Below are 26716 nucleotides of genomic sequence, written 5' to 3'. Positions count from 1 at the left end.
TTAGCCAGGATGGTCTCGATCTCCTGACCTCGTGATCCACCCGTCTCGGCCTCCCAAAGTGCTGGGATTACAGGTTTGAGCCACCGCGCCCGGCCAGTTTTTTGATTTTTTAGTAGAGACGGGGTTTCACCATGTTAACCAGGATGGTCTCGATCTCCTGACCTCGTGATCCGCCCGTCTCGGCCTCCCAAAGTGCTGGGATTACAGGCTTGAGCCACCGCGCCCGGCAACACTTTATTTAAATAAACATGCAGTGGGCTGCATTTGGCCCACAGGACGTAGTTTGTGGACCACTAATTGGCAAGTTTGGGAGCCAGTAGTGTTCTCTTTGACATGAATTGACATATATGCAGTTGGCAAATAGGGGAATAATAGCAGTATAATGTGGAAATTCTGTTTATTAAGATGTGATTTTTTTTCTTAGGTAAGAGGAGCTGGAATAGTAGAAACAGAATTATAATTATCAACAAGAAAAAGCTTTTCACTCAGCTGTTGCATGTGTGGGAGTCTTTTCAGCTCTATTAAAATTAAGGATGAGAGTGTGCATTCGTTTGCCTTCCTGATGTGCGTCCCCCAGCCTTGCGTGGCTCTCAGCTCATGACAGGTTGCATTTCTTCCTGTGTCCACCTTAATGGCAGCCCCACTGGCTTAGAGCTCCATTACATCTGCGTTATCTCAGCACCTTTAACCAGGCATTTCCACTGCATTTTTTCTGGTATTTTGCCTCCACCAGTTACTGCTTTTATTAGAGCTCTGGTTACAAAGTCTCATAGGTTTTCAGTTTGCCCTAACCCTCTTATTGTCAGTATGAGATTTGATAAACGTGAGGTTTTCCAGAAATTAATTTGTCATATAGAAAAGTGCCTATAATCCTTTGTGAGGTTATAATAAGATGACTGTTTATATTTAAAAAATAGCTAATGAGCACCTGCCATGTACCAGGCACTATTTTATGTATAAAGGATATATTATAGATGGTCATATAATTTATCATTAAATTAGGACACTTTTCTTTCTTTTTTTTTGAGACAAAGTCTCACTGTGTTGCCTGGGTTGGAGTGCAGTGGTACAAACACAACTCACTGTAGCCTCAGCCTCCTGGGCTCAAGTGATCCTCCCATCTCAGCCTCCTGAGTAGCTAGGACCACAGGTGCATGCCACCATGGACCTGATTAATTTTTCATAGAGATGGGATCTCACCATGTCGCTTGTCTTGAACTCCTGGTCTGAAGCAATCCTCCCACCTTGGCCTCCCAAAGTGCTGGGATTAACAAACGTGATCACCATGCCCAGCCTAAATTAGGACACTTCTGAAAGTGAAAGAGAATGCTATTAATTATGCTGGAACAACAGATGTAAAGGAATAAGGACAGACTTGTGATTACCCCTGTATAGTGATGGGGGAGGCAAGCAAGAAAATGAGTGAGTGAATGATTACGTGGAATGTGCTCTGCAGAAATAACAAGATGTTCTGATAAAAGTTACCTAACCTTGGATAAGATGGTTGGTAGAGGCCTTTTTGGGCATGTGACACTTAAGATTACGTGAAAATTGAGAAGCTAGCTATGCGAAGAGTGCAAAGAACTGTTCTAGGCAGAGGAAACCACATGAGCAAAGGCCTTGGGGTAAGAAGCAGCCTTGTGTGCCTAAGAAACTAAAAAGAAACACTGGGGCTGAATCCTTGTTATTGAAGGAGAAAAATAGCATGAGATGAGGTTAAGGAGGTAGACAGGGCTGAATATGGGCAGTCCAGTATTGGTAGCCACAGACTGACTGACTGTTGCTTTTGAGCACTGAAAATGTGGCTAGTTAAAACTGACATGCACTGTAAGTATAAAATACATATTACATTTTGAAGATTTGGTATCCCCCAAAAGAATGTAAAGTATCTCAATAATTCTTATGTTGGCCAGGCTCAGTGGCTCACACCTATAATCCCAGCACTTTGGAAGGCTGAGGCCAGGAGGATTGCTTGAGCTTAGGAGTTTAAGACCAGCCTGGGCAATATAGTGACACCCACCCTGTCTCTACAAAAAATTTAAAACTGAAAAAAAGTAGCCAGGCATGTTGGCATACTCCTGTAGTCCCAGCTACTTGGGAAGCTGATGTGGGAGGATCGCTTAAGCCCAGTAGGTCAGTGCTGCAGTGAGATGTTATCTCATCACTGCACTCCAGCCTGGGCAACAGAGTGAGACCCTGTCTCAAAAAATAACAATAATTTTTGCATTAGTTACATGTTGAAATAACAATACATTGGATGTATTAAGTCAAATAAATGATAATTAATTAAATCTGTTTCTTACTGTGGCTTCTAGAAAATTTTAAATTGTATCTGTGGCTCATATTATATTTGTGTTGAACAGCACTTGGCTAGGTAGATAATTTGAGCCCTTGTGTAGACTGTTAAGAAGTTTGGCCTGGCCGGGCACAGTGGCTCATGCCTGTAATCCCAGCACTTTGTGAGGCTGAGATGGGCAGATTGCCTGAGGTCAGGAGTTCGAGACCAGTCTGGCCAACATAGTGAAACCCTGTCTCTACTAAAAGTACAAAAGTTAGCCGGGCATGATGGCAAGTACCTGTAATCCCAGCTACTTGAGAAGCTGAGGCAGGAGAATCACTTGAACCCGGAGGCGGAAGTTGCAGTGAGCTGAGATTGTGCCATTGCACTCCAGCCCAGGCAACAGGGTGAGACTCTGACTCAAAAAAAAAAAGTTTGGTCTTTATTTCTAAAATAGTGAGAAGCAATGGACCTGTTTTAAGCAGAGGAATGATACAAACTGATGTCCTTTTCCAGAACAATTTTCTTTCTACTTAGAATGTCTTAACAAATTTTGTATATTAATAGTTCCCTTCCTTTGGTGGAAACCCTCATGACCTGTATTCTCTTTCTCTTTTACGCCTGATTTCTAGAGGCAAGGCAGAGCATCTGGTAACTCCCAGTGATTGCTTCCTTTTTGGTAGGATGTTTGTTCCCTGTGACCAGTGAACCTCCCTGGTTAAAATAGACATAGAAAGCTGACCTAGGCCAAGGCATAGTGGCTCACATCTATAATCCCAGCACTTCGGGCAGATCACAAGGTCAGGAGATTGAGACCATCCTGGTAAACATGGTAAAACCCCGTCTCTACTAAAAATACAAAAATTAGCTGGGTGTGTTGGCATGTGCCTGTAATCCCAGCTACTCGGGAGGCTGAGGCAGGAGAATCTTTTGACCTTGGAAGGTGGAGACTGCAGTGAGCCAAGATCACACCACTGCACTCCAGCCTGGCGACAGAGTGAGACTCCATCTCAGAAAAAAAAAAAAAAAAGAAAAGGAAAGCTGACCTAGATCAGTGACAGGACAGAGGAAACTGCCGTATCTCATTAACTTTCTACTTTGCCATCTGACCCTATGAATCTGAACCCTAGTATAGAAGGACTCGGGTGAGTGCAACCTTTAGCTCAGCAGCCACAGACTAGCTATATTTTAACTCTCCACAAGGTGGTGCTCTCTCATAATAACAGTAGTCAAAATTTTGGATTAAGTGCAAGAAACATTCTGTAGCTTGTTTCAGAGACCTTTTTATCATTGGACCAAGTAAGATTTAAGTTTCCTCTAAGTTTAGAGTCTACTTAATTGGAACACTTCTAGTAACATTACCTGTGAGGGTACCGTGAAGCTCAAGTAAGATAAAATTAAAAATCCTATACAGGCCAGGCATGGTGGCTCATGCCTGTAATCCCAGCACTTTGGGAGGCCGAGGTGGGTGGATCACATGAGGGCAGGAGTTCAAGACCAGCCTGGCCAATGTGGTGAAACTCTGTCTCTACTAAAAGTGCAAAAATTAGCTGGGCATGGTGGTGGGTGCCTGTAATTCCAGCTACTCGGGAGGCTGAGGTAGGAGAATCCCTTGAACCCAGGAGACGAAGGTTGCGGTGAGCTGAGATCACGCCACTGCGTTCTAGCCTGAGCGACACAGTAAAATCCCTTCTCAAAAAAAAAAAAAAAAAAGAAAAAGGCCAGGTGCGGTGGCTTATGCCTGTAATCCCAGCCCTTTGGGAGGCCGAGGCGGGTGGATCACAAGGTAGGAGATCGAGACCATTCTGGCTAACACAGTGAAACCCCATCTCTACTAAAAATACAAAAAAATTAGCCGGGTGTGGTGGTGGGTGCCTGTAGTCCCAGCTACTCAGGAGGCTGAGGCAGGAGAATGGCGTGAACCCGGGAGGCAGAGCTTGCAGTGAGCCAAGATTGCACCACTACACTCCAGCCTGGGCGACAGGAGTGAGACTCGGTCTCAAAAAAAAAAAAGGAAAATCCTATACATAGCCGGACATACTGGTATGTGCCTGTGGTCCCAGCAACTCAGGAGGCTGAGGGAGGAGGACCCTTTAGGCCCAGGAATTTAAGGCGGTGGTGAGCTATATGACTGTGTCACTGCACACCAGCCTGGGTGACAAAGTGAGACCCCGTCTCAATAAACAAAAACCTATACAAATACTGGTCCTGTCATTTGGTGTCTCAGAAAGTAGATTTGTAGCAACCTATCTCCTTTTCATTGCATTATTTTTTTCCTACTGGAAATATGTTTATGTTGCAGTTACTGAATGGAAGTGGCATTTTGTTCACAAGTGTTAGTGTCCCCGCACCACTCTATGTTCTTTATTCATTAAACCTACTTATATTTAATATCTACCTTCTGATCATAAATTATCAAAAGAAAGTCTAGGATTTTGAGTTTTTGAGAACATTTTCTTCCATTATACACACACACCCCACACACACACACAATTGGTAAGATGGTTGAAAATAAATATTCAGAGTTCCAGGATCTCTGTTGATACTAAGCATCATTCATGGTCACCCTGCTTCCTTATAACAAGAATTGGTTATATCTCCTTGTGCTTAATGAAACCTACTCAGATGAGTTGAAGAAAGACCCATCATTGTTCTGGTGGTAAACTAACCATAATTCTTCAAAAGCACGGATAACTACAGCACTTATATAGCTGTCTATAAACAAAATTTGCATTTTATTCTAATAATTTCCTTTTTATCACTTGACTGTCATTTTCAGGGGAAGGTGCTATCAACCTGGCTTTGGCTCAGAACCGAAGCCAAGATGTGAGAATGAATGGACCCATTGGAGCCGGAAATTCAGTTAGGATGGAGGTGGGATTTCCCATGGCAGGTGGTCCAGGTAAGACCTCCAACTCAACTGTATGACATTTTACTAGTTTCCTTTTTGGCTTATTTGATCATTTGAGCCCTGAAAGATAGGTGGGGGTTCATGGCATACTTACATCTCTATTTGTTGAATCAGGAAAGCTAGACATGAGTCATTCCTGGAGGCTAGGGGTCACAGCATGAAGCATCTTTGCAGTCATTTGGTCTCATGCTTAAAGGTTGATGAACACTGAGCCATGCAGCAAACATGTATTGACTTCTTGTTGTGTGACGGGACCTGTGCTGTTGGAAATAGAAATGAATGAGACATTTTCTACTCTCATTATGTTAATAGTACAATGGAGAATATAGCTTTCCAACTCCCACTTTCTCTGAGGCTGAGAATATCTGTAAATTGAATTCTTGTGTGCTTATGTGGAATCTGAAGATGTAAGTGGAAGAATATGAGTTTTTTATGTGTTTAGAATTTGAGAGTTATAAATTGCTTCCTTTTCTAGTAATCCTGAAATTTCTTCTTCAAAGATTGAACTCAATATTCTGTGAATATCAGAATATTAGAATTGAGTTGACTGTCATTTAAAGCTGAGGAAGCTGTGGAACTCACATAAAGGAAGTGATTTGCCCAGGGTCACGGAGCATTAAACTAGTATCGCAGATCTTCTAACGCCCAGTTTAGTGCTTTTTTCACTGCACTAGTGGCTTTCAAATTTTTTCAGCTGCAGGACCCTTTATTCAAATAAAACAGAAAAGCACAGCTGCTGTGGTTGAACCTGAGTAAGAACCTGCTTACCCAGTCATTCCCTTCCCACTCTACCACAGTAGCTCTTAGAGAAATGCAGCAGTATAGAGGAGCTCAATTTATAAGATGCTATTCTTGGCCGGGCATGGTGGTTCACGCCTGTAGTCCCAGCACTTTGGGAGGCCGAGGTGGGTGGATCACCTGAGGTCAGGAGTTCAAGACCAGCCTGGCCAAGATGGTGAAACCCCATATCTACTAAAAATACAAAAATTAGCTAGGTGTGGTGGCAGGTGCCTATAATCCCAGCTACTCGGGAAGCTGAGGCAGGAGAATCACTTGAACCTAGGAGACAGAGATTGCAGTGAGCCGAGATTGCACCACTGCACTCCAACCTGGGAAACAGAGCGAGACTCTGTCTCAAAACAAAAAAGCATGCTATTTTGAACTGTAACTAATGAATTGATCATAGAATTGAACTAGGTTTTTATTCTGGTACTACCATTTACTGATTACCTCAAGCTAGTTACTATACTTCCCCAAGCAATACCTTCTTCACAATAAAATGAAATTATAATACCTACCGTCTTTTGAGCTCATACTTGAAGGTAGAAGGGCCCTGAGCAGTGCAGCAAACATTTCCTAAGTTCTTGTTAGGACTTAGGAAAATATATATGTCAGGACCTGTGCTGTTGGGCTGTTGTGGAATACCATATAATAGATGTAAAATATCCAGCCTGGTGTTGTGTACATAGATGTAGTTCCCCACAGAAGTCTGAGCATTTGGTGTTAAGGTAGCTTTATGAGAAATTATAGATGACACTGTTGCCACTACTGGAAAGACATGGGCCAGAAGCAGAGTGGGAAAAGCCTAGCCAAGTTACATATAGTTAATGAAAGAATGAATAAAACTATAGTTACCGTATAGTTACATATAGTTAGTGAAAGAATGAATAAATCAGGAAATCTGGGTTCTAGTCTCAACTCTTTTCCAAAGGACTAAATATTTACTGACTCTGGTTGCCTATAAACATCTTTAATTATGTTCTAGAAACAATGCTAGAGATCCCTTCTAGGCTTAAAATGTTAAGACTCCACTTAATTGTTATTAGTACCCTAATTACAAGCTCTCTTAGGCTAGTATCTGGCAAATAGCAAGCATGTTTACTAAGTATCCCTAAGAAGTGCATGTAAATTATAGTGATTTTTTTTTTTTTTTTTTTTGAGACAGGGTCAAGTGTTCCTCCTGTCTCAGCCCTGCAATAGCTGGGACTACACCCGGCTTATTTTTGTTTTGTTTTGTTTTTTTGTAGAGACAGGGTTCTGCCATGTTGACCAGGCTGGTTTAACTCCTGGGCTCAAGTGATCTGCCCCCTCAGCCTCCCAAAGTGCTGGGATTACAGGCATGAACTGAGCCACCATACCCAGCCAATTATAGTACTATAGTTGATTATCAGCCTAGGAAACTGAGAAGCTTTAGATTGAAATCAGGTTAGATTGGTATTTAATGAAGGACTCAGATTGAGATAATGTATATGGTATAAAGTTTCAGGAATAATCAATTAGTAATGACCTGTAGTAACAGTAACATTTTAACCCCCAAGATATCTTTCTTTTTTTTTTTTTTTTGAGACGGAGTCTCGCTCTGTCGCCCAGGCTGGAGTGCAGTGGCCGGATCTCAGCTCACTGCAAGCTCCGCCTCCCGGGTTTACGCCATTCTCCTGCCTCAGCCTCCCGAGTAGCTGGGACTACAGGCGCCCGCCACCTCGCCCGGCTAGTTTTTTGTATTTTTTAGTAGAGACGGGGTTTCACCGTGTTAGCCAGGATGGTCTCGATCTCCTGACCTCGTGATCCGCCCGTCTCGGCCTCCCAAAGTGCTGGGATTACAGGCTTGAGCCACCGCGCCCGGCCAAGATATCTTTCTTTACTGCCAAGCATATTTTAGGATTGCTTTTCTCTGTTGTCTATTGAGACTTGAAGGATGCAAACTAAGTTTAATATTAGGTTAAACAGCTAAATTTTTCTGGGGAAAGAGACCTTAAATCTCTTCTAAAACTATAATAAATAACTTTAGAATTATGTATCTACAGCAGTTGGTTTTTCAATCATTCTTAGTACTACTTCTCTTAGCGTGGGGAACAGAAAGTTTACTAATAAGAGTCTTTTTCAATTAAAACTAAATCCATAGCCTGTTTTTTTTTATAGCCTTATAAAATTCCAAGATTCGTTGGATACCATAGTAGTCATTTAATTCAAGTTTCTCAACTTCAACACTGTTGGTGTTTGGGGCCAATAATTTTTTGCTGTGGCAGACTGTCCTGTGTGTTGTGGGATGTTTAGTAGCATCCCTGGCTTCTACCCACCAGATGCCAGTAGCACCACTACTTCCCTGCAGTTGTGCCACCTAAAAATGTCTCCAGACATTACCAAATGTCCCTTGGGGGACAAAATTTCCCCTAGATGAGAACCTTGGATCTTGTGCAGATTCCCATCTAGTACTGGAATGCATGTTATAGTGTCACTATTGAACATGTAGTCAGCATATACTTGAAATTTTCTGGGATTAGGAAGCTTATTATGGACCAAGAAAACCTTTTTTTCTTTTTTTTTTTTTTTGAGATGGACTCTCGCTCTGTTGCCTAGGCTAGAGTGCAGTGACACGATCTTGGCTCACTGCAAGCTCCACCTCCTGGGTTCACACCATTCTCCTGCCTCAGCCTCCCAAGTAGCTGGGACTACAGGCGACTGCCACCACGCCCGGCTAATTTTTTTTTGTATTTTTAGTAAAGATGAGGTTTTACTGTGTTAGCCAGGGTGGTGTGGATCTCCTGACCTCATAATCCACCTGCCTTGGCCTCCCAAAGTGCCAGGATTACAGGCGTGAGCCACCACGCCGGCCAAAAACCTGTTTCTTATCTCACGAGAGCTTTCTCTTTTTTTTTTTCTTGAGAAGGCGTCTCACTCTGTCACCCAGGCTGGAGTACAGTGGCATGATCTCAGCTCACTGTAGCCTCCACCTTCTGAATTCAAGTGATCCTCTCACCTCAGCCTCAAGAGTGACTAGGATTACAGCCGGGTGCCACCACACCCGGCTAATTGGCTAATTTTTATATTTTTAATAGAGTTGGGGTTTCACCATGTTGGCCAGACTGGTCTTGAACTCCTGCTCTCAGGTGATCCACCTGCCTGGACCTCACAAAGTGCTGGAATTACAGGCGTGAGCCACCACACCAAGCCCTCGTGAGAGCTTTCTTAATTGTCTAACTACCATCTTTAAAAAACCAGGTGCAATTCCTCAGAAACAAATCCAGTTTCAACAGATAAACATTAGCCTAACTGCCCTCTCCAACTACAAAACACCTTAAAATACAACTTTTTTTTTTTTTTTTTCCGAGACAAAGTCTCGCTCTGTCACCAAAGCTGGAGTGCAGTTGCGCGATCTCGGCTTACTGCAAGCTCTGCCTCCCAGGTTCAAGCAATTTTCTGCCTCACCCTCCCTAGCAGCTGGGATTACAGGTGCCCACCACCATGTCTGGCTAATTTTTGTATTTTTAGTAGTTTCACTGTCTTGGCCGGGCTGGTCTCGAACTCCTGACCTCAAGTGATCCACCCGCCTCAGCATCCCAAAGTGCTAGGATTACAGGCATGAGCCACCGCGCCAGGCCTATAACATTTAATATGTAGCCGGGCGGCCAGGCGCGGTGACTCACGCTTGTAATCCCAGCACTTTGGGAGGCCGAGGCGGGCAGATCATGAGGTCAGGAGATCAAGACCATCCTGGCTAACGTGTCTCTACTAAAAATACAAAAAATTAGCCGGGTGTGGTGGCAGGTGCCTGTATTCCCAGCTGCTTGGGAGACTGAGGCAGGAGAGTGGCGTGAACCCTGGAGGCGGAGCTTACAGTGAGCCAAGATCACGCTACTGCACTCCAGCCTGGGTGACAGAGCAAGACTCCGTGTCAAAAAAAAATGTAGCTGGGCTTGGAAGCAGAGGGGTGGGGAAAGAAAGTCGAGGAACTCCCTAGGACAAAAAAAAAAAAAGTCAAAGATGAATATTTAAACAGCAGTAAACAAATGAGATTCTGCAGGGTCTAAAGCATTTGGGTTTTAATTGCCGGGAAGGGATAAAAGATAAAGCCTTGGGTCAACATGAAGAAGCAAGTTAGAATTCAAAATTCCTCATGAAGCCAGAATTTTCAGTGAAAGATAGATTAGGAAAATGTTACCCTCTGGCATAGGGAAATTAATGGGAAATTAATAGGAAATTTGTCTGTGTTTGCTGGGGCTGTAGACATGAGGTGGGAAAATGGGTGTTGTGGAATTGTCTTCTCTACCCTCTTGCATTTTGGACATTTAATATGTTAGTGAATACCCATTAACAGGCTAAGTCATTAACATTAGTTGGGTCTAGACTGGTGATAACTGTTGAAGCTGTGGAGGGGCATATTCTCAACCCAAGTCATTGCAGACTTCTAGTTAAAACCTGATATAAATGAGCTTATATTCTGAATTTATACAATTTAGGATTAGACTCGCTCCCTCCAGAATTTTAGGTAATAGGAATATCAGAGTATTAACAATTACGAGAATCATAAGATAACAAGACACTATTAAAACATAAGGAGAGATGGGGGGAACAGAACTTACAGAAATTTAAAAATAAAGCGAATAACTTATTCAGCAAATTAGAAATAGCTGGATTGAAAGGTGAATTTGAATAAGTCACTCAGGATGCAGCAGAGAAAAAGAGATGGAAATATGAAAGAGGTCAAGAGACAAGAAGGATAAAATGAGAAGGTTTAACATGTTTGAAAAGAGTTCCTGAAGAAGATAAAGAAATTGAGGAGGGATGACAGTCAGAGAATGGCTAAAATTTTTCCAGAATGGATGAAAGGCATAAGTCCTCAGATTCAGAAGCCCAGTAATCCTGAGCACTACAAAATAAAAATAAATCTGTATCTAGACACAATATTGTAAAACTTCAGAACATTGAAAAACAGAATGCTAAAAGCAACCCAAAGGAAAAGACCTATTATTTGCAAAGGAAAGACTATCAGCTTTCCTTGATTTCTCAACAGCAGCATTGGAGGCCAGGAAACATTGGAATAATTTTTTCAAAGTGCTGAGAAAATAATTGACCGCCTAGAATTTTAAACATAGCTATACTATCAAGAGTAGTATGAAATAAAGAGCTTTTCAAAGAGACTAAGAGAATTTACCATTAACAGACCCTTGCTAATTGAACTGCTCAAGGATGTACTTCAGGAAGAAGAAAATTGAACCTAAGATGGAAGAAATAAGATCTAAGAAGGAATGGTGAGCTAAATAATTGATAAGCATGGGGTAAATCTAAATAAGCCTTGACTTATTTAGTAATAATGATGATCATATATTGTCTTTAAACTTTAAGTCAGATATGTCTGTTGACATTTTAAAGATACCAGTAAAATAATGTGAATGGAATATATAACTTCTAAACTAGTAGTAGAGGATTAAAGAGGAAGACCATGATGAAAAAAATTAATCCAGTAAAATTCAGGAAAAATAGGAAGACAGCACAGAAAAAAAGGGTAAATGGAAATCATAAAATGACAAAATAAATAAAATTGTACTAGTAATTAACAATAAAGGTAAATGGATTATGAGCACCGATAAAAAGGAAATGATTAATCAGAGTAGTATTCTCAGGTTTACCTGTGTTGTTACAGGAAACATAAAATATAAGGACTCAGAAGGTTCAAAGTTAGAAAGATAGATTAACAAGGTGACTATTAACCAAGAAAAGTATAATAATATTTTTATCAGATAAAACAGACATTAAAATAAAAAGCATCACTGAAGGTAAATAGGGCCACTATATAATGTAAAAGGAAAAATTCACCAGGAAGTTGCTAAACTCTTATGTACTTAACAACCTAGCCTCAAGACATTTAAGAATTGCATGTAAATAGCATATCTTAGGGGAGATTTAACACACCTCTGTGAGTAATTGATGGCCAAGTTTGTAAACAATTAGTAAGGATAAAGGAAAGCTTGAATAACAATATACCTTTTATATAATGGACATATATAGAAACCATGCAGTCAGCCGGGCATGGTAGCTCATGCCTATAATCCCAGCACTTTGGGAGGTCGAGGCAGGCAGATCACGAGGTCAGGAGTTCAAGACCAGCGTGGCCAAGATAGTGAAACCCCGTCTCTACTAAAAAATACCAAAATTAGCCAGGCATGGTGGCGTGTGCCTATAGTCCCAACTACTTGGGAGGCTGAGGCAGGAGAATCGCTTGAACTTGGGAGATGGAGGTTGTGGTGAGCCAAAATTGCACCACTGCTCTCCAGCCTGGGCAACAGAATGAGACTCCATCTCGAAGAAAAAACAAAAAAAATATAAAAGTGCAGTCATAATTCAAGAATTCTTAATGTTCCCAAGCATAAATGGAAAATTTATATAGACTGACCAGGGATTATTCCAAGAGCAAGTTTCAGTAAATACCACTTATTAATATCACACAGATCCTGTTCTCTAACCGCAGTGCTGTTAGGTCAAGTCAGTGGCAAAAAAAAAAGCACAACCAAAATATCCCATATTTTTGGAAATGTAGTAATGCATTATAAATACTTAGTGATTTAAAAAAGCAATCCTGATGGAAATTAGACAATATTTAGAATGGAATTATGGGAATAATATATACTGAAATTTGTGAGATGTGGCCAATACAACACTTGGAAGAAATTTTAAGCCTTCAGAAATTTGTATTAATGAAGAAAGAACACCAACTGAAAATTAACAAGCTAGGTGTCTGACTTAAGAATTGAGCAGAGGGCCGGGCGCGGTGGCTCAAGCCTGTAATCCCAGCACTTTGGGAGGCCGAGACGGGCGGATCACGAGGTCAGGAGGTCCAGACCATCCTAGCTAACACGGTGAAACCCCGTCTCCACTAAAAAAAATACAAAAAACTAGCCGGGCGAGGTGGCGGGCGCCTGTAGTCCCAGCTACTCCGGAGGCTGAGGCACGAGAATGGCGTAAACCCAGGAGGCGGAGCTTTCAGTGAGCTGAGATCTGGCCACTGCACTCCAGCCTGGGCGGCAGAGCGAGACTCTGTATCAAAAAAAAAAAAAAAAGAATTGAGCAGAGCAGTAAGTTATGAGGGAAATAATACAGATAAGAACAGAGATAAGTAAAATATGAATCAAAAAAACGGAACAGCAAAACCAAAAGATTCTCCTGCCTCAGCCTCTTGAGTAGCTGGAATTACAGGTGCCCACCACCTTGCCCGGCTAATTTTTGTATTTTTAGTAGAAATGGGAGTTTCACCATGTTGACCAGGCTGATCTCGTACCCCTGACCTCAAGTGATCCACCTGCCTCAGCCTCCCAAAGTGCTGGGATTACAGGCGTGAGCCAGCATCCCTGGCCCAAAAGATGTTTCTTTGAAAGGACAGCTAAAACTTATGAATGTGGTAAGACCACCAAAGAAGAAAAGAGGGCACAAACAATGTAAAGAATTAAAAAAGTACAAATTTTAAAAGGTGAATATTATAGTATATGAGTTATATATCTTTTTTTAAAAGAATAGAAAAAAAGATATTCCACAGTTAACTTTATGCTAATAAATTTTAGTGTTGGCAAAATTATAATTTAATAAAAATTGACTTAATAAGGCATTGAAAACTTGCAAAGTCTATAACCATTTAAGAAATTGAAATAAGGCCGGGCGCGGTGGCTCAAGCCTGTAATCCCAGCACTTTGGGAGGCCGAGGCGGGCGGATCACGAGGTCAGGAGATCGAGACCATCTTGGCTAACACGGTGAAACCCCGTCTCTACTAAAAATACAAAAAATTAGCCGGGCATGGTGGCGGGCGCCTGTAGTCCCAGCTACTCGGAGGCTGAGGTGGGAGAATGGCATGAACCCGGGAGGCGGAGCTTGCAGTGAGCCGAGATCGCGCCACTGCACTCCAGCCTGGGCGACACAGCCAGACTCCGTCTCAAAAAAAAAAAAGAAATTGAAATAAAAATCTGTTTATCAATTAGTATGACCTATAGGCCCAGATGGTTTTACAGGAAAGTTTTATCAAACATTTAAAGAACAGATACACAGAGCATAGAAAAAGAAGAAAGATGCTTTCCCAGTCATTTTGAGGTTATTTTCACCTCGATGCCAAAAATCAAAGATGTCACAAAATTTGCCCTTCAAGCTAAATGTCATTTTCATTTTAGAATTTTTCATTGTTCTCTTATTCATACCTCAACATTCCTGAAAGTGTGCTTTGGCCTACTTAGTCCTGCAAGATGCTCCATGACAGAGAATTCTGTAGCCAAGGAAAGGAAAAGAGAATAAGTATAGGCGGTTATCACTTTTTTTTCTTGAAGATAGGCTCTTGCCCTGTTGCCTAGGCTGGAGAGCAGTGGCATGATCATAGCTCACTGCAGCCTCAAACTCCTGGGCTCAAGTGATCCTCCTGCCTCAGTGTCCTAAATAGCTAGGAATCCAGGCGCTTGCCACCACACTGGCTGATTTTTTTATTTTTTATAGAGATGGGATCTTGCTATATTGCCCAGGTTGGTCTCAAACTCCTGGCCTCAAACAATCCTCCCACCTTGGCCTCCACAAGCTCTGGGATTACAGGCATGAGCTACCATGCGTGGCCTGTTTTCAGGAGCATGGATGATAAATTCTGAACAGTTTAGCAGTATCAGAAATTTTCAGATGTGGAGAAAGAGGAGTTCTCAAACTGCTAGTTTGAGTATAAATTGGTATAACCAACTTTTAAGAGCAGTTTACCAATATCTAGTAAAATTAAAGATGCTTAGACTTTAAAACCTAGCAATTCTAAGTATATAGTGTAAAAACACTCTCATATATCCACAAGAATTCATGACAAATACACAACATTGCAAAATTATAAGAATAAAGGAAAAATAAAACCTTAGTATTCATCAGCAGAAGGGTGGATATATGGTTCTATACCATGGAGCCCTTGTAACAGTCAAGAGAGATGTGGATCTCAAAAAATAACATTAAGTGAAAAAGGAAGCTGATGAAGAATGCATATAGTAAGGTGCCATTTATACAAAGATTAAAAGCATACAAAAAATGCTGTTTACCTACAGAAAAAGTGCAGTTTACCTACAGATACAGAAAAGGTCAGTAAACATGCACAGAACTGTTAACCCCAATTGCAATAAGAGGGAGGAGGTGGAATGGAAGGAGTAGGGGGCTTCTGCTGTATCTACATATATATCTGAAGGAGATAAGAGCAAACTTTTTAAATTTAAAAAAGGTAGATGATGGGTGTAGAAACTTCCAGGCTGGGTGCAGTAGCTCACGCCTGTGGTCCCAGCACTTTGGGAGGGCTGGGCTGGAGGATCGTTTGAGCCCAGGAATTCGAGACCAGCCTAGGCAACATAGTGACCCCATCTCTATAAAATATAGAACAATTAGCTGGACACAGTGGTGTGTGCCTGTGGTCCCAGTGACATGTGCCCTTGGTCCCAGCTACTTGGGAGGCTGACTCGGAAGGATCACTTGGGCCCGGGAAGTCGAGGTGGCAGTGAGCTGTGATTGTGTCACTTGGCAGACTGGGCAACAGAGCTTGACCCTGTCAAAAAAAAACAAATTTTCTGTATCTTTTCATATTCTTGAAATAACTCATTAAAAAACAAAAATTGTGCCAATTCCAGTACTCTATTCTAGGGATCTTTTTTCTAGGAATAATAAGGATGAACAACCCTGCCACTGTTATGATACCCCCGGGTGGAAATGTGTCATCTTCCATGATGGCACCAGGCCACAATCCAGAGCTGCAGCCCAGGACTCCTCGCCCTGCTTCTCAGTCAGGTAATGACTTCCAATCTTTGAGGATGAAGAGTCTGAAACTTTCTGCACAGATCATTACAAAATTCAGTTATCTCTGATGCTGAATTTCTAATTTCCAAACTCACACTGTCACCTTCTTTACAAAATATGACCTGATTTCTTCGAGCTAAATGTCATTATTTTCTTTCAGAATTTCTCATTGTTTTCTTATCAGTTATACCATAACTTTTCTAAAAGCGTGCCTTGGCCTGCGTAGTCCTGCAAGATGCTCATTACATAGAATTCTGTAGTCAAGTAAATTTGGTAAATGCATCATTCTTTACCCTCCCTCCTGGAGATTCAAAAGTAACATATTGGAGGCACTGAAAGCCCTACAGTGAAGAAACCCATCCAAGTTTGTTAGGTTCTTTGTTTCCCAAACCTAATTGTTTTGTTTTCTTATAACGCTAATTAACATAGTTCTCCAGAATATGATTTGGTAAATACTGCTCTCCATGTTTTACATTTTGCTTTTAATGTCCACTACTGACCAAGCTCTTTTTAAGGCAGAATTCATCATCTTGGTATGTTGCTTCACACATAGAAGGTATTCACAAGCATTTATTTTATCAAATAGTACCAGCAGATTTTACTCTGTATATCCAGAATTACAAAGGCCACTGCTCTAGGATCTAGATTGCAGTAGGTTAATTATTGCTTTGTTGACTATCTTTAAACAGATGCAATGGATCCACTCCTCTCTGGGCTCCATATACAGCAGCAAAGTCATCCCTCAGGATCTTTAGCTCCCCCACACCACCCAATGCAGCCTGTCTCTGTGAACAGACAAATGAACCCAGCTAATTTTCCCCAGCTGCAGCCGCAGCAGCAGCAACAACAACAACAGCAGCAGCAGCAGCAGCAGCAGCAGCAGCAGCAGCAGCAGCAGCAACAACAACAGTTGCAGGCAAGACCCCCACAGCAGCATCAGCAACAACAACCACAGGGAATTCGACCCCAGTTTACTTCCCCAACTCAGGTGCCTGTTCCTCCAGGCTGGAACCAGCTGCCTTCTGGAGCCCTTCAACCTCCTCCAGCCCAGGGTTCTCTGGGCACAATGACTGCAAACCAAGGGTGGAAGAAGGCTCCCTTGCCTGGCCCAATGCAACAGCAACTCCAGGCAAGACCATCCTTAGCTACGGTACAGACGCCTTCCCACCCTCCCCCTCCATATCCCTTTGGCAGCCAGCAAGCCTCACAAGCCCACACAAACTTTCCTCAGATGAGCAACCCAGGCCAGTTCACAGCTCCTCAGATGAAGAGTTTGCAGGGAGGGCCCTCTAGGGTCCCAACTCCCCTGCAGCAGCCCCACCTCACCAACAAGTCTCCTGCCTCCTCACCCTCCTCCTTCCAGCAGGGATCCCCTGCATCCTCCCCAACGGTTAACCAAACTCAGCAGCAGATGGGACCAAGGCCACCTCAAAATAACCCACTTCCCCAGGGATTTCAGCAGCCTGTCAGCTCTCCGGGTCGGAATCCTATGGTTCAACAGGGAAATGTGCCACCTAACTTCATGGTGATGCAGCAGCAACCACCAAACCAGGGGCCACAGAGTTTACATCCAGGCCTAGGAGGTGAGGAACACTGTAGCTATTTGTGTTGGTAAATTTCCTGGAGCTAGATCTTAGTAGAACTTCAGTTTTTAGAGTTAGTGGAGGGAGTGAAATAAGGATGTAATTATTTGGTTTTGTGGATATGGTGGTGACACTTGATATAACTTAGTTAACTTGATACATTATGCAGCATCTTACTAGTTAAATTTAAGCTAGCTCTCTGAACTGAAATTCAGGTAAAAGTCAACGTAGAGATGTTCATTTTGTTTTTCAAATTATTTTTGCTTGATCTTGTACTAGTAAATTAAAATGTCCAGAAGAAAAATGCATTTTGTTAACAATTTAAACTTCTGAGTTGCTGAAAAATTAAGATTATACAATAGAGCAGAAATAAAAAGAACAGGGTCTCGCTGAAGAAAAGGCCCTTTTAGTTATCAGTTTTTATAATCCTAGTTAATAAAATAGTAAGCATGGTACTTGTTACGTTTGATTAAAGTATTAAAGGGGAATAAGTTCAGAAATCATTGACTTTTATAGTTTTATAATGCCAATGCCTGCTCCTTAGAGAGGGAATTCCACCAGTTATACCTAAAGGAGATTTATTTATTTATTTTGTAAGGTGCCTCTTGTATGAAGAAAAAGCAATGGAGCTTAATGTGTGAGAGGTAAAACGATTACAGTAAAACTTATCCATCTCCATGTTTATTATTTATTCTTATTAATCATTGATCTAGTGCACATGAATGTGCTTGGAGCTTTTCAGTAAGGTATAGAGTATCAGTAATACTGTCATCTGATAAACATACTCCCCACCAAAAGACACCCATTGCCTACCCAGAAAAAAATCCTTGCATCTTTAGTGCGACATAGCAAAGGCATGTTCCCATGGTTTCTGGTGAAGTTAAGTTGCTCATCAGCCTTTCACTCTCTTGTAATTAATTTTGCTGACATGCAGGCTCTAATATTTGAATCGTAAGGAGTTCTTAGAAAATGCAAGAATGTTTCAGCTCCAAATTTCACTGTTCTGGGTATCTAGCCCTGGATCAGTGGAAGCTGGGTAGTCCCTCCTGCAAATGTGATTACTGATATAATTACAGTGGGATCATGCAAATGGGACTTGTCACTGTTAAAGAAAGGACAAATGCATATTTGTCTACAAAGAGTTTTTCAGGACATTGAAAATTTGGCCCTTAAAAAAATAAATGGCTGGGCGCAGTAGCTCACGCCTGTAATCCCAGCACTTTGGGAGGCCGAGGCGGGCAAATCACCTGAGGTCAGGAGTTCGAGACCAGCCTAGCCAACATGGTGAAACCCCATCTCGACTAAAAATACAAAAATTAGCCGGGTGTGGTGGTGCACACCTATAATCCCAGCTACTCGGGAGGCTGAGGCAGGGAGAATTGCTTGAACCTGGGAGGAGGAGGTTGCAGTGAGCCGAGATTGTGCCACCACACTCCAGCCTGGGCAACAGAGCGAGACTCTGTCTCAAAAAATAAAAATAAAAGTAAATGAATGAATATAATAAATTTTTAAGTGAGTTTAGGTCTTGATGCTTTCATAGAGCAGATGATATGCTTACCTAGGTGATCTGGCCACATCAAGGCCTGTGTTGTAAATGATAAGTGGGTTCTGAGATTCTCATTATTACAAATTTTCTAAAATTAGCCCTTCCAAAAAGGAACTGATACTTGAGAAAGATTCCATTAGAGTATAGTTTTTGGTACCAAAGCTGTCAGAATCACAGCAAACCTTATGAGAGGAAAGCATAATGATTAATATAGCATCACTTTGAAGCTCCCATGAACTGTTTCCAATCTGTCTCTTCCAAAGAGACAAGCGCAATATTGGGGGGAAATTTTCTGCAAAGGAGATTGTCATCAGTTTCCCTCAAAGGAAAAAAAATCACCAATCTATCCTTAATATCAGGACCCATCTCTTTGTTTTATACTATTTCACATCAATTTGTTTGAAATGAGAGAATTTAGCATATTCCTTTGGTGCCTGTGTTAAAATATGTAAAGTTTTGGGGTCCATTGTTAATTACAGAGAAAAGTGAGCCCTCAAACCTTGCAGTGGCGTGGCCTCAGATCACATTTAGGGAGCAGATTGCCATCTTTTCCTTGGCATGTTCTAAGTGTAAATTTTTTAGTATTTATTTTTCATTTTGACAATGCCTCATATAAGAGATTGTGTTGATTTTTTTAACCATCTTTCCCAACCTTATTATTAAAGATCCTACCAGTGTGACAGAGAGAGCTAAGCCAGTGGAGACTTCATGCAGCTCATCCTTCCTTATTCATTCCATATCTAAGCAAAGGTATAAATTTGCTAGGTAACTGCCTTACTCATTGTTTTCTATTAAGGAATGCCTAAACGCCTCCCACCTGGCTTCTCAGCAGGACAGGCCAATCCGAATTTTATGCAAGGTCAGGTGCCTTCGACCACAGCAACCACCCCTGGGAATTCAGGAGCCCCTCAGCTGCAAGCAAATCAAAATGTTCAGCATGCAGGTTTGTTTTCTGTGATTTGTTCAGCCAGCATTTATTGAGCATTGTGTGGTAGACTTGATAGACAACAGGAGTATACAGATAAATAGTAAGTCTTGGTCTCTCCCCTTAATTTCAAGCCCAAAATAATTATTCTTTCAGGGCAGTAACTTTTGTCAATGTATCAAAAGTCGGTAAAATGTCACAGGAACTCAGAAACATCTAAAAGGAGATGGAACTTGAGTTAGAGCAGGAATCAGCAGTTTGTTTGTTTGTTTGTTTTTTTCTCTGAAGGGGCAGATAGTAAATATTTTTGACTTTTCAGGTTATATAGTCTCTTGTTGGAGCTACTCAACTTTGTTATGATACCACAGAAAGTAGCCATAGACAATACATAAACGAGCATGGCAGCATTCCAAGCGCTTGTTTATTTACAAACCAGCAGAGGGCCATAGTTTGCTGACCCCTGAGTTAGAGCTTGCTCAGGTAGTAAAAGGGAAAAAGGCATTTCTGGCAAATGAAAACCACAGACACAAAGGCATGGAGGCATGTTTGGACAACTGCAACTTTTTACATCTCTACATGATACATGTTAAACTTTGTTTATGCTGAGTGTCTGAATTCTTGTTTACAGTGTGATATTTTTCAAACTTCTTCAGTTCAGATTTAATACCAACAGTTACTACAAAAAGAAGAAATTTTGGATAGGAAATAAGATACAGGGGAATGGCTAAAAAGTATTTGCAAAGCAGTAATGTATAAGCAAACTTCATGTTTCTGGTTGCTTAAGGACCACATGACTAATCCTCTTACCCTTTCTCGTTGAAGCAGTTTGGACTGAGGTAGTGCAACTAGTTTCTGAATTCTCAACCCCCCTGGAGTTAATTTAGTAATGTGACTCCAACTTTAATTGTAAATCACTAAGGAATGAGACAAAAATCTGACTTTTACAAAAAAAGTTCACACTATTTCTGGCAGGGTAACGGAAGGGTAGTGCAAACTGCTTAAATTTCCCTATCTGCTAAAGCAAAACTTCATTCCTGAGTTACATGAATTCGTGTTTTTTTTTGTTTGTTTGTTTGTTTTGTTTTGTTTTTTGAGATGGAGACTCACTCTGTTGCCCAGGTTGGAGTGCAGTGGCACGATCTCAGCTCACTGCAGCCTCCACCTCCCGGGTTCAGGCAATTCTCTGCCTCAGCCTCCTGAGTAGCTGGGATTACAGGCACCGGCCACCACACCTGGCTAATTTTTGTATTTTTAGTAGAGACGGGATTTCACCATGTTGGCCAGGCTGGTCTTGAACTCCTGACCTCATGATCCACCCGCCTCAGCCTCCCAGAGTGCTGGGATTACAGGCATGAGCCACCGTCTGGCGAATTCATTTTTTTTATAGAAAGTTTTAAAACAGGCAGGGTGCGGTGGCTCACGCCTATAATCCCAGCACTTTGAGAGGCTGAGGCAGGCGGATCACTTGAGATCGTAAGTTTGAGACCATCCTGGCCAACGTGGTGAAACCCTGTCTCTACTAAAAATACAAAAAAATTAGCCGGGCATGGTGGCGCACACTTGTAATCCCAGCTACTTAAGAGGCTGAGACGGAGGTTCACTTGAACCTGGGAGGCAGAGGTTGCGGTGAGCTGAGATCACACCACTGCACTCCAGCCTGGGCAACAGAGAGAGACTCCATCTCAAAAAAAAAAGTAAGTTTTAAAACAATGACAAAATCATTTCTCATTGTTGCACCCTATCATAGCTATTTTGTGTTTTTATATGGTACCTTCCACGTGTACATTTTTTCGTTTGTTTTCTTTTTGTTTTGTTTTTGTTGTTTTTTTTTTGAGATGGAGTTTTGCTCTTGTGCCCAAGCTGAAGTGCAGTGGTGTAGTCTCGGCTCACTGCAGTCTCTGCCTCCCAGGTTCAAGCGTTTTTCTGTTTCAGCTTCCCAAGTAGCTGGGATTACATGCCCCGCTAATTTTTTAATTTTTAGTAGAGATGGGGTGTCACCATGTTGGCCAGGCTAGTCTAGAACTCCTGACCTCAGGTGATCCACCCACCTCGGCCTTCTAAAGTGCTGGGATTACAGGCCACTGTGCCTGGCCCACATGTACATGTTTTGATTTCCCCATCCTATCTAAAGTAGCTCTACTCCTGTCTCTTTTCTCTTCTCTTACCCTATTTTCTCTTGTTAGCTTTTACTGCTTCCTGAAAAAATACTTGTCTGTTTGTTAATTGTGTCTCTTGCCAGTTAGACTGTAGGCTCCAAGGATGCAGGGATTTGGTCTGTCTTGTTTATTGATGTTACCTCAGCACCAAAATGCCTTCCACATATTAGGTACTTACTGAATAATTGTCAGTTGAGTGAATATACACAGTATATTTAGTGTATACAAGCATATACAGTGGTCATGGAGTTCCACTTTGAGTTTATAAGGCTGGTTTAGAAAATCTTCCTTGGAGTTCAGGAAAAGTCTGGATAGTGTGAACAAGGTAGTTTGCCCCCTGCCTTCATAGTTGGAGCATGGACTGGCTTCATAACTTCATTATAGGGAACTTTCTAGTCCCCATTTAAAGGTGAAAAATAAGGCCAAGTGCGGTGGCTCATGCCTGTAATCCCAGCACTTTGGGAGGCTGAGGCAGGTGGATCCCCTGAGGTCAGGAGTTTGAGACCAGCCTGACCAACATGGTGAAACCCTGTCTCTACTAAAAATACAAAAGTTAGCTGGGTGTGCTGTTGTGCACCTGTAGTTTCAGCTACTGGGGAGGCTGAGGCATGAAAATCACTTGAACCCAGGAGGTGGAGGTTGCAATGAGCTGAGGTTGCACCAGAGCGAGATTCTGTCTCAAAAACAAAACAACAGAAAAAGTGAAAAATAAAAGGGATAAAATAAACTACAAAGTTATTCAATTAAATGGGGAGATAATGCAAGTAGCTATAGGAAAATTCCAAAGACCCAGTAAATAAATAAGCACTACAGCAAGGCGGGTAGCAACTTTTGTCTAAATTAGAAATAGCTGAGAAGACTAGGACATGTGCCACATGATTCACCAGGGACTGTGCAGGATTTGCAGCTTCCAGATGGGTCATCTAGTCAGTTGGCTCCCACCAGAGGCTCAGCTTCCAGATCAAGATTAACTACTTTTTACCACATCAGGGCAGAGGAAACCTGTCCTTGGTGTTCTTTTCTTTGAAGTGCAGCATCCAGATATCACACACATAGCCTTTGAGAGTCATTATTATTATAGTTTTCCAAGAAGCATTTTTAAATGTCCTCATCATTGTTGAGGTTTTCCGAAGAGGACACTTCACATTCTTTGTTTCTCTGGCTCATTTATAGCAGAGTTATTTCACAGCCTATAGTGCTTTTTAAATTTAATTTTATTTATTTTTTGAGATAAATAATTAAGAGGGTTTCTCTCTGTCACCAGGCTGGACTGCAATGGCGTGATCTTTGCTCACTTCAACCTCCACCTCCCAGGCTCAAGCAATTCGCCTGCCTCAGCCTTCCAAAGTGCTGGGATTACAGGCATGAACCACCCGAGCCCCGCCACTACAAGTCATTTTAAAACAATGAGATGCTGCCTTTCTCATTATTTAATCTGAAAGAAAGTAAACTTTCTTAATCTTTGATATGTTAAATCTTTAAGATACCATATGGGAATATAGAAACTTTCTCCTTCTCTATTATATGGTCATTGGGAATGTAAGCATTTATCCCACAGCCACATCTTCATAGTTTAGAAAACTCACAGGAAGTATGTCAACAGCACATTTATGTTGGTCAGTGGATGTATGGGTGATGGATGTCTTTCTGAGTAATGTAACTTGAGTATCTTAATACCAATAAGATAAAAATATTTCTGAAACTATGACTTTTTTTTTTTTAAGGTGGTCAAGGAGCTGGTCCTCCTCAAAACCAGATGCAGGTGTCCCACGGGCCACCAAATATGATGCAGCCCAGCCTCATGGGAATTCATGGCAACATGAACAATCAGCAGGCTGGTAGTTCTGGGGTTCCACAAGTGAACCTCAGCAACATGCAAGGCCAGCCCCAGCAGGGCCCACCATCTCAACTGATGGGCATGCACCAGCAGATCGTGCCCTCCCAGGGCCAGATGGTCCAGCAACAAGGAACCTTGAACCCTCAGAACCCTATGATCCTTTCAAGGGCCCAGCTTATGCCACAGGGCCAGATGATGGTGAACCCTCCAAGCCAAAATCTTGGGCCCTCGCCCCAAAGGATGACCCCACCCAAGCAGATGCTTTCCCAGCAGGGCCCACAAATGATGGCGCCACATAACCAGATGATGGGGCCTCAGGGACAAGTTTTGCTCCAACAGAACCCAATGATAGAGCAGATCATGACCAATCAAATGCAGGGGAATAAGCAACAGTTTAACACTCAGAACCAATCCAGTGTCATGCCGGGACCAGCCCAGATAATGAGGGGACCAACTCCGAACATGCAAGGAAATATGGTGCAGTTTACAGGACAGATGTCAGGACAGATGTTGCCCCAGCAAGGGCCTGTGAACAACAGTCCATCTCAGGTTATGGGGATTCAGGGGCAGGTCCTGCGGCCACCAGGGCCCAGCCCACACATGGCCCAGCAGCATGGTGATCCTGCTACTACGGCAAATAATGATGTCAGTTTGTCTCAGATGATGCCTGATGTTAGCATGCAACAAACCAACATGGTCCCCCCTCATGTGCAGGCCATGCAGGGAAACAGTGCCTCGGGAAACCACTTCTCAGGCCATGGGATGTCTTTCAATGCGCCTTTCAGTGGAGCTCCCAATGGAAATCAGATGTCCTGTGGTCAAAATCCAGGCTTCCCAGTCAATAAGGATGTCACGCTAACGAGCCCATTGTTGGTCAACTTATTGCAGAGTGATATCTCTGCAGGCCATTTTGGGGTAAACAATAAGCAAAATAATACCAACGCAAATAAACCAAAGAAGAAGAAACCCCCTCGGAAGAAGAAAAACAGTCAGCAAGATCTAAAGTAGGTTGTGATGGTTTTGCCTCAAATTTTATTCGTTTGTTTTCTATGTGGATAACCTTTTTTGATGGAAAATTTTACATAATATAAAACTAGAATAGCATAATGAAATCCCCCTGCTTCAACAATTATCAACTCATAGCTTATCTTGCCTTCGTCTGTACTCTCTTCCATTACCCTCTTGAGTATTTCAAAGCAAATTCACTTGGTAAATATTTCAGTGTGTGTCTCTAAAAGATAAGGACAGTTTTTAATATGCCCGCTCTCTAAAAGATAAGGACAGTTTTTAATATGCCCGCACAATATTGTTAGCACATCTAGAAAACTAATACTTCCTTAGTACTCTCATATCCAGTGTTCAAACTTCCCTGATTATCTCAAATTTTTTTCTTACAATTTGTTCAAATAAGGATCCAAACAAGATTCATATGTTGCAATTGGCTGGTATATCTCTTAATTCTACAGTGTCAGGGGGGTTTTGGCAATCAGAGCCTGAAAAGTAACCAGTGCTTCCATACGGTACCTCCACAAAGCACTGACTTCAGGCCTATGATGGCTATTGGGGAACCAGAGAGGCCAAATGTGTTTTGGAAATTAAAACTACTGCTGTCTCTCAAATAGAAATGGTTTTTTTGCACAGGTGCCTTTCCTTTAAAGGCTCTTTATCATCCCTAGAAGCTTAAAACCCCACGCTAAGATGATTGGACCTTTTAAATCAGTTACCCTTTCAGTAAACGTTCTCCAGGTGAGTTATATTGCAAGATCATAGCAGGAAAGGCAATTAACAATTTATATTTCATTTCCTGAAGCTAAGTATTAATTTGTGTTTCTGGGTTTGATAAAATGTTTCCAGAAGGAATATTCATTGAGCTATATTTTGTGCCTTTAATCATAAAACTAAAATTTAGAGACATTTATTATGAGGAAATAATGGCTAATGAATGTAAAACAGGTTAATTGAAACAAATTGTTAGAATTATAGAAAAAGAACCAAGAAACTTTATTTCAACAAGGTTAAATGTTCAAAATTAAACCAACTACCTTTATCCCAGCCTTCCCACACATTCTTTGTACTGTGTTATATCATGCTCACTTGCTGCTTCTTGAATCTTATACTTTAAAAGCTTATCATGGTATATTATTAATAATCTATATTTTTCTGAATTCAAACTTAATTATCTAATTTTTCTGATAGCTCTTTCTCAGTTAAATTCTTTACTAGTATCAATCCGTGGGAATAATTATTTAATAAATATTTTATTCTCTCGATAGTCTGGGAGTAAAATTGCAAGGTTATTCATTTGCCTCTAGTGTGTGCATTTTTTGCCATCTTCACCAGCCCTTAGGGAAATTGCTTAGGTCTACAAATTGTGAAAGCGACCTTATACAGCATCAGGACTCCTAGGAAAGGGAGACAGTGGGTTTACAGGAAAAGTACCTGCTTCCAGCTCTACCACTAGTTCACTGTGAAATCTTGGGCCTGTTTCACACATCTTTTTGGGCCTTTGTTTTCTCATTCATAACATGAAGGGGCTGGACCAGATATTTGAGATTTCTTAGCTCTACAATTTTCTGAAAGTAAAGGTTACCACTGAATCTTTGCCTGTAATTTAAAGTGAGAGAAGTTTTACGAGGAGCAACTTGTTACAGGGGTCTGGATGTGCTAAAGATCTGCTTCAGGTTCTAAATTTCCATGTGCTAGGGGGCTTTTAAAATGGATTTTGTTGGCTTATGAAACTGTACACAGTAGAGTGAGAAAAAACACTACCTGGAAGTGGGTGAACAAAATCAGGGCAAAGGGAAACTAAAGATAGAAAAGTACAATTAGTACTGAGATTACAAACAAAATGAGGCCCGTGAGCAGTCTTGTTCTTTGAGAATGTGGATGTTAGTAGCTACATTTTCTTCATTTTTTTCT

At 41.6% G+C, this 26716-nt stretch overlaps 1 protein-coding gene across 8 annotated transcripts in view; it reads left to right on the top strand.

The window, feature by feature from the left end:
* NCOA6 (nuclear receptor coactivator 6) overlaps window positions 1–26716 on the top strand; it is a 121561-nt gene that overhangs the window by 59423 nt on the left and 35422 nt on the right. For 5 of the 8 annotated variants that reach the window (XR_004052563.1, XR_004052564.1, XM_030914159.1 and 2 more), the window contains exons 5-9: window positions 5058–5180; window positions 15613–15741; window positions 16440–17333; window positions 19676–19822; window positions 23685–24801. Coding sequence is in view for 6 of the 8 variants with exons in the window: in XM_030914159.1 (XP_030770019.1) it covers window positions 5058–5180; window positions 15613–15741; window positions 16440–17333; window positions 19676–19822; window positions 23685–24801 (2410 nt within the window). In the remaining 2 variants the exon portion in view is untranslated. Of the gene's footprint in view, window positions 1–5055; window positions 5181–11130; window positions 11219–15612; window positions 15742–16439; window positions 17334–19675; window positions 19823–23684; window positions 24802–26716 lie in introns of those variants that run through there. The other 3 variants (XM_030914162.1, XM_030914161.1, XM_030914160.1) reach the window with 3 other exon arrangements.

This window comes from Rhinopithecus roxellana, chromosome 13 (assembly GCF_007565055.1).
Source record: "Rhinopithecus roxellana isolate Shanxi Qingling chromosome 13, ASM756505v1, whole genome shotgun sequence".
Classification (NCBI taxonomy): Eukaryota; Metazoa; Chordata; class Mammalia; order Primates; family Cercopithecidae; genus Rhinopithecus; species Rhinopithecus roxellana.
The sequence above is the reverse complement of the archived record's forward strand: the minus strand, read 5'-3'. Positions and strand labels throughout refer to the sequence as shown.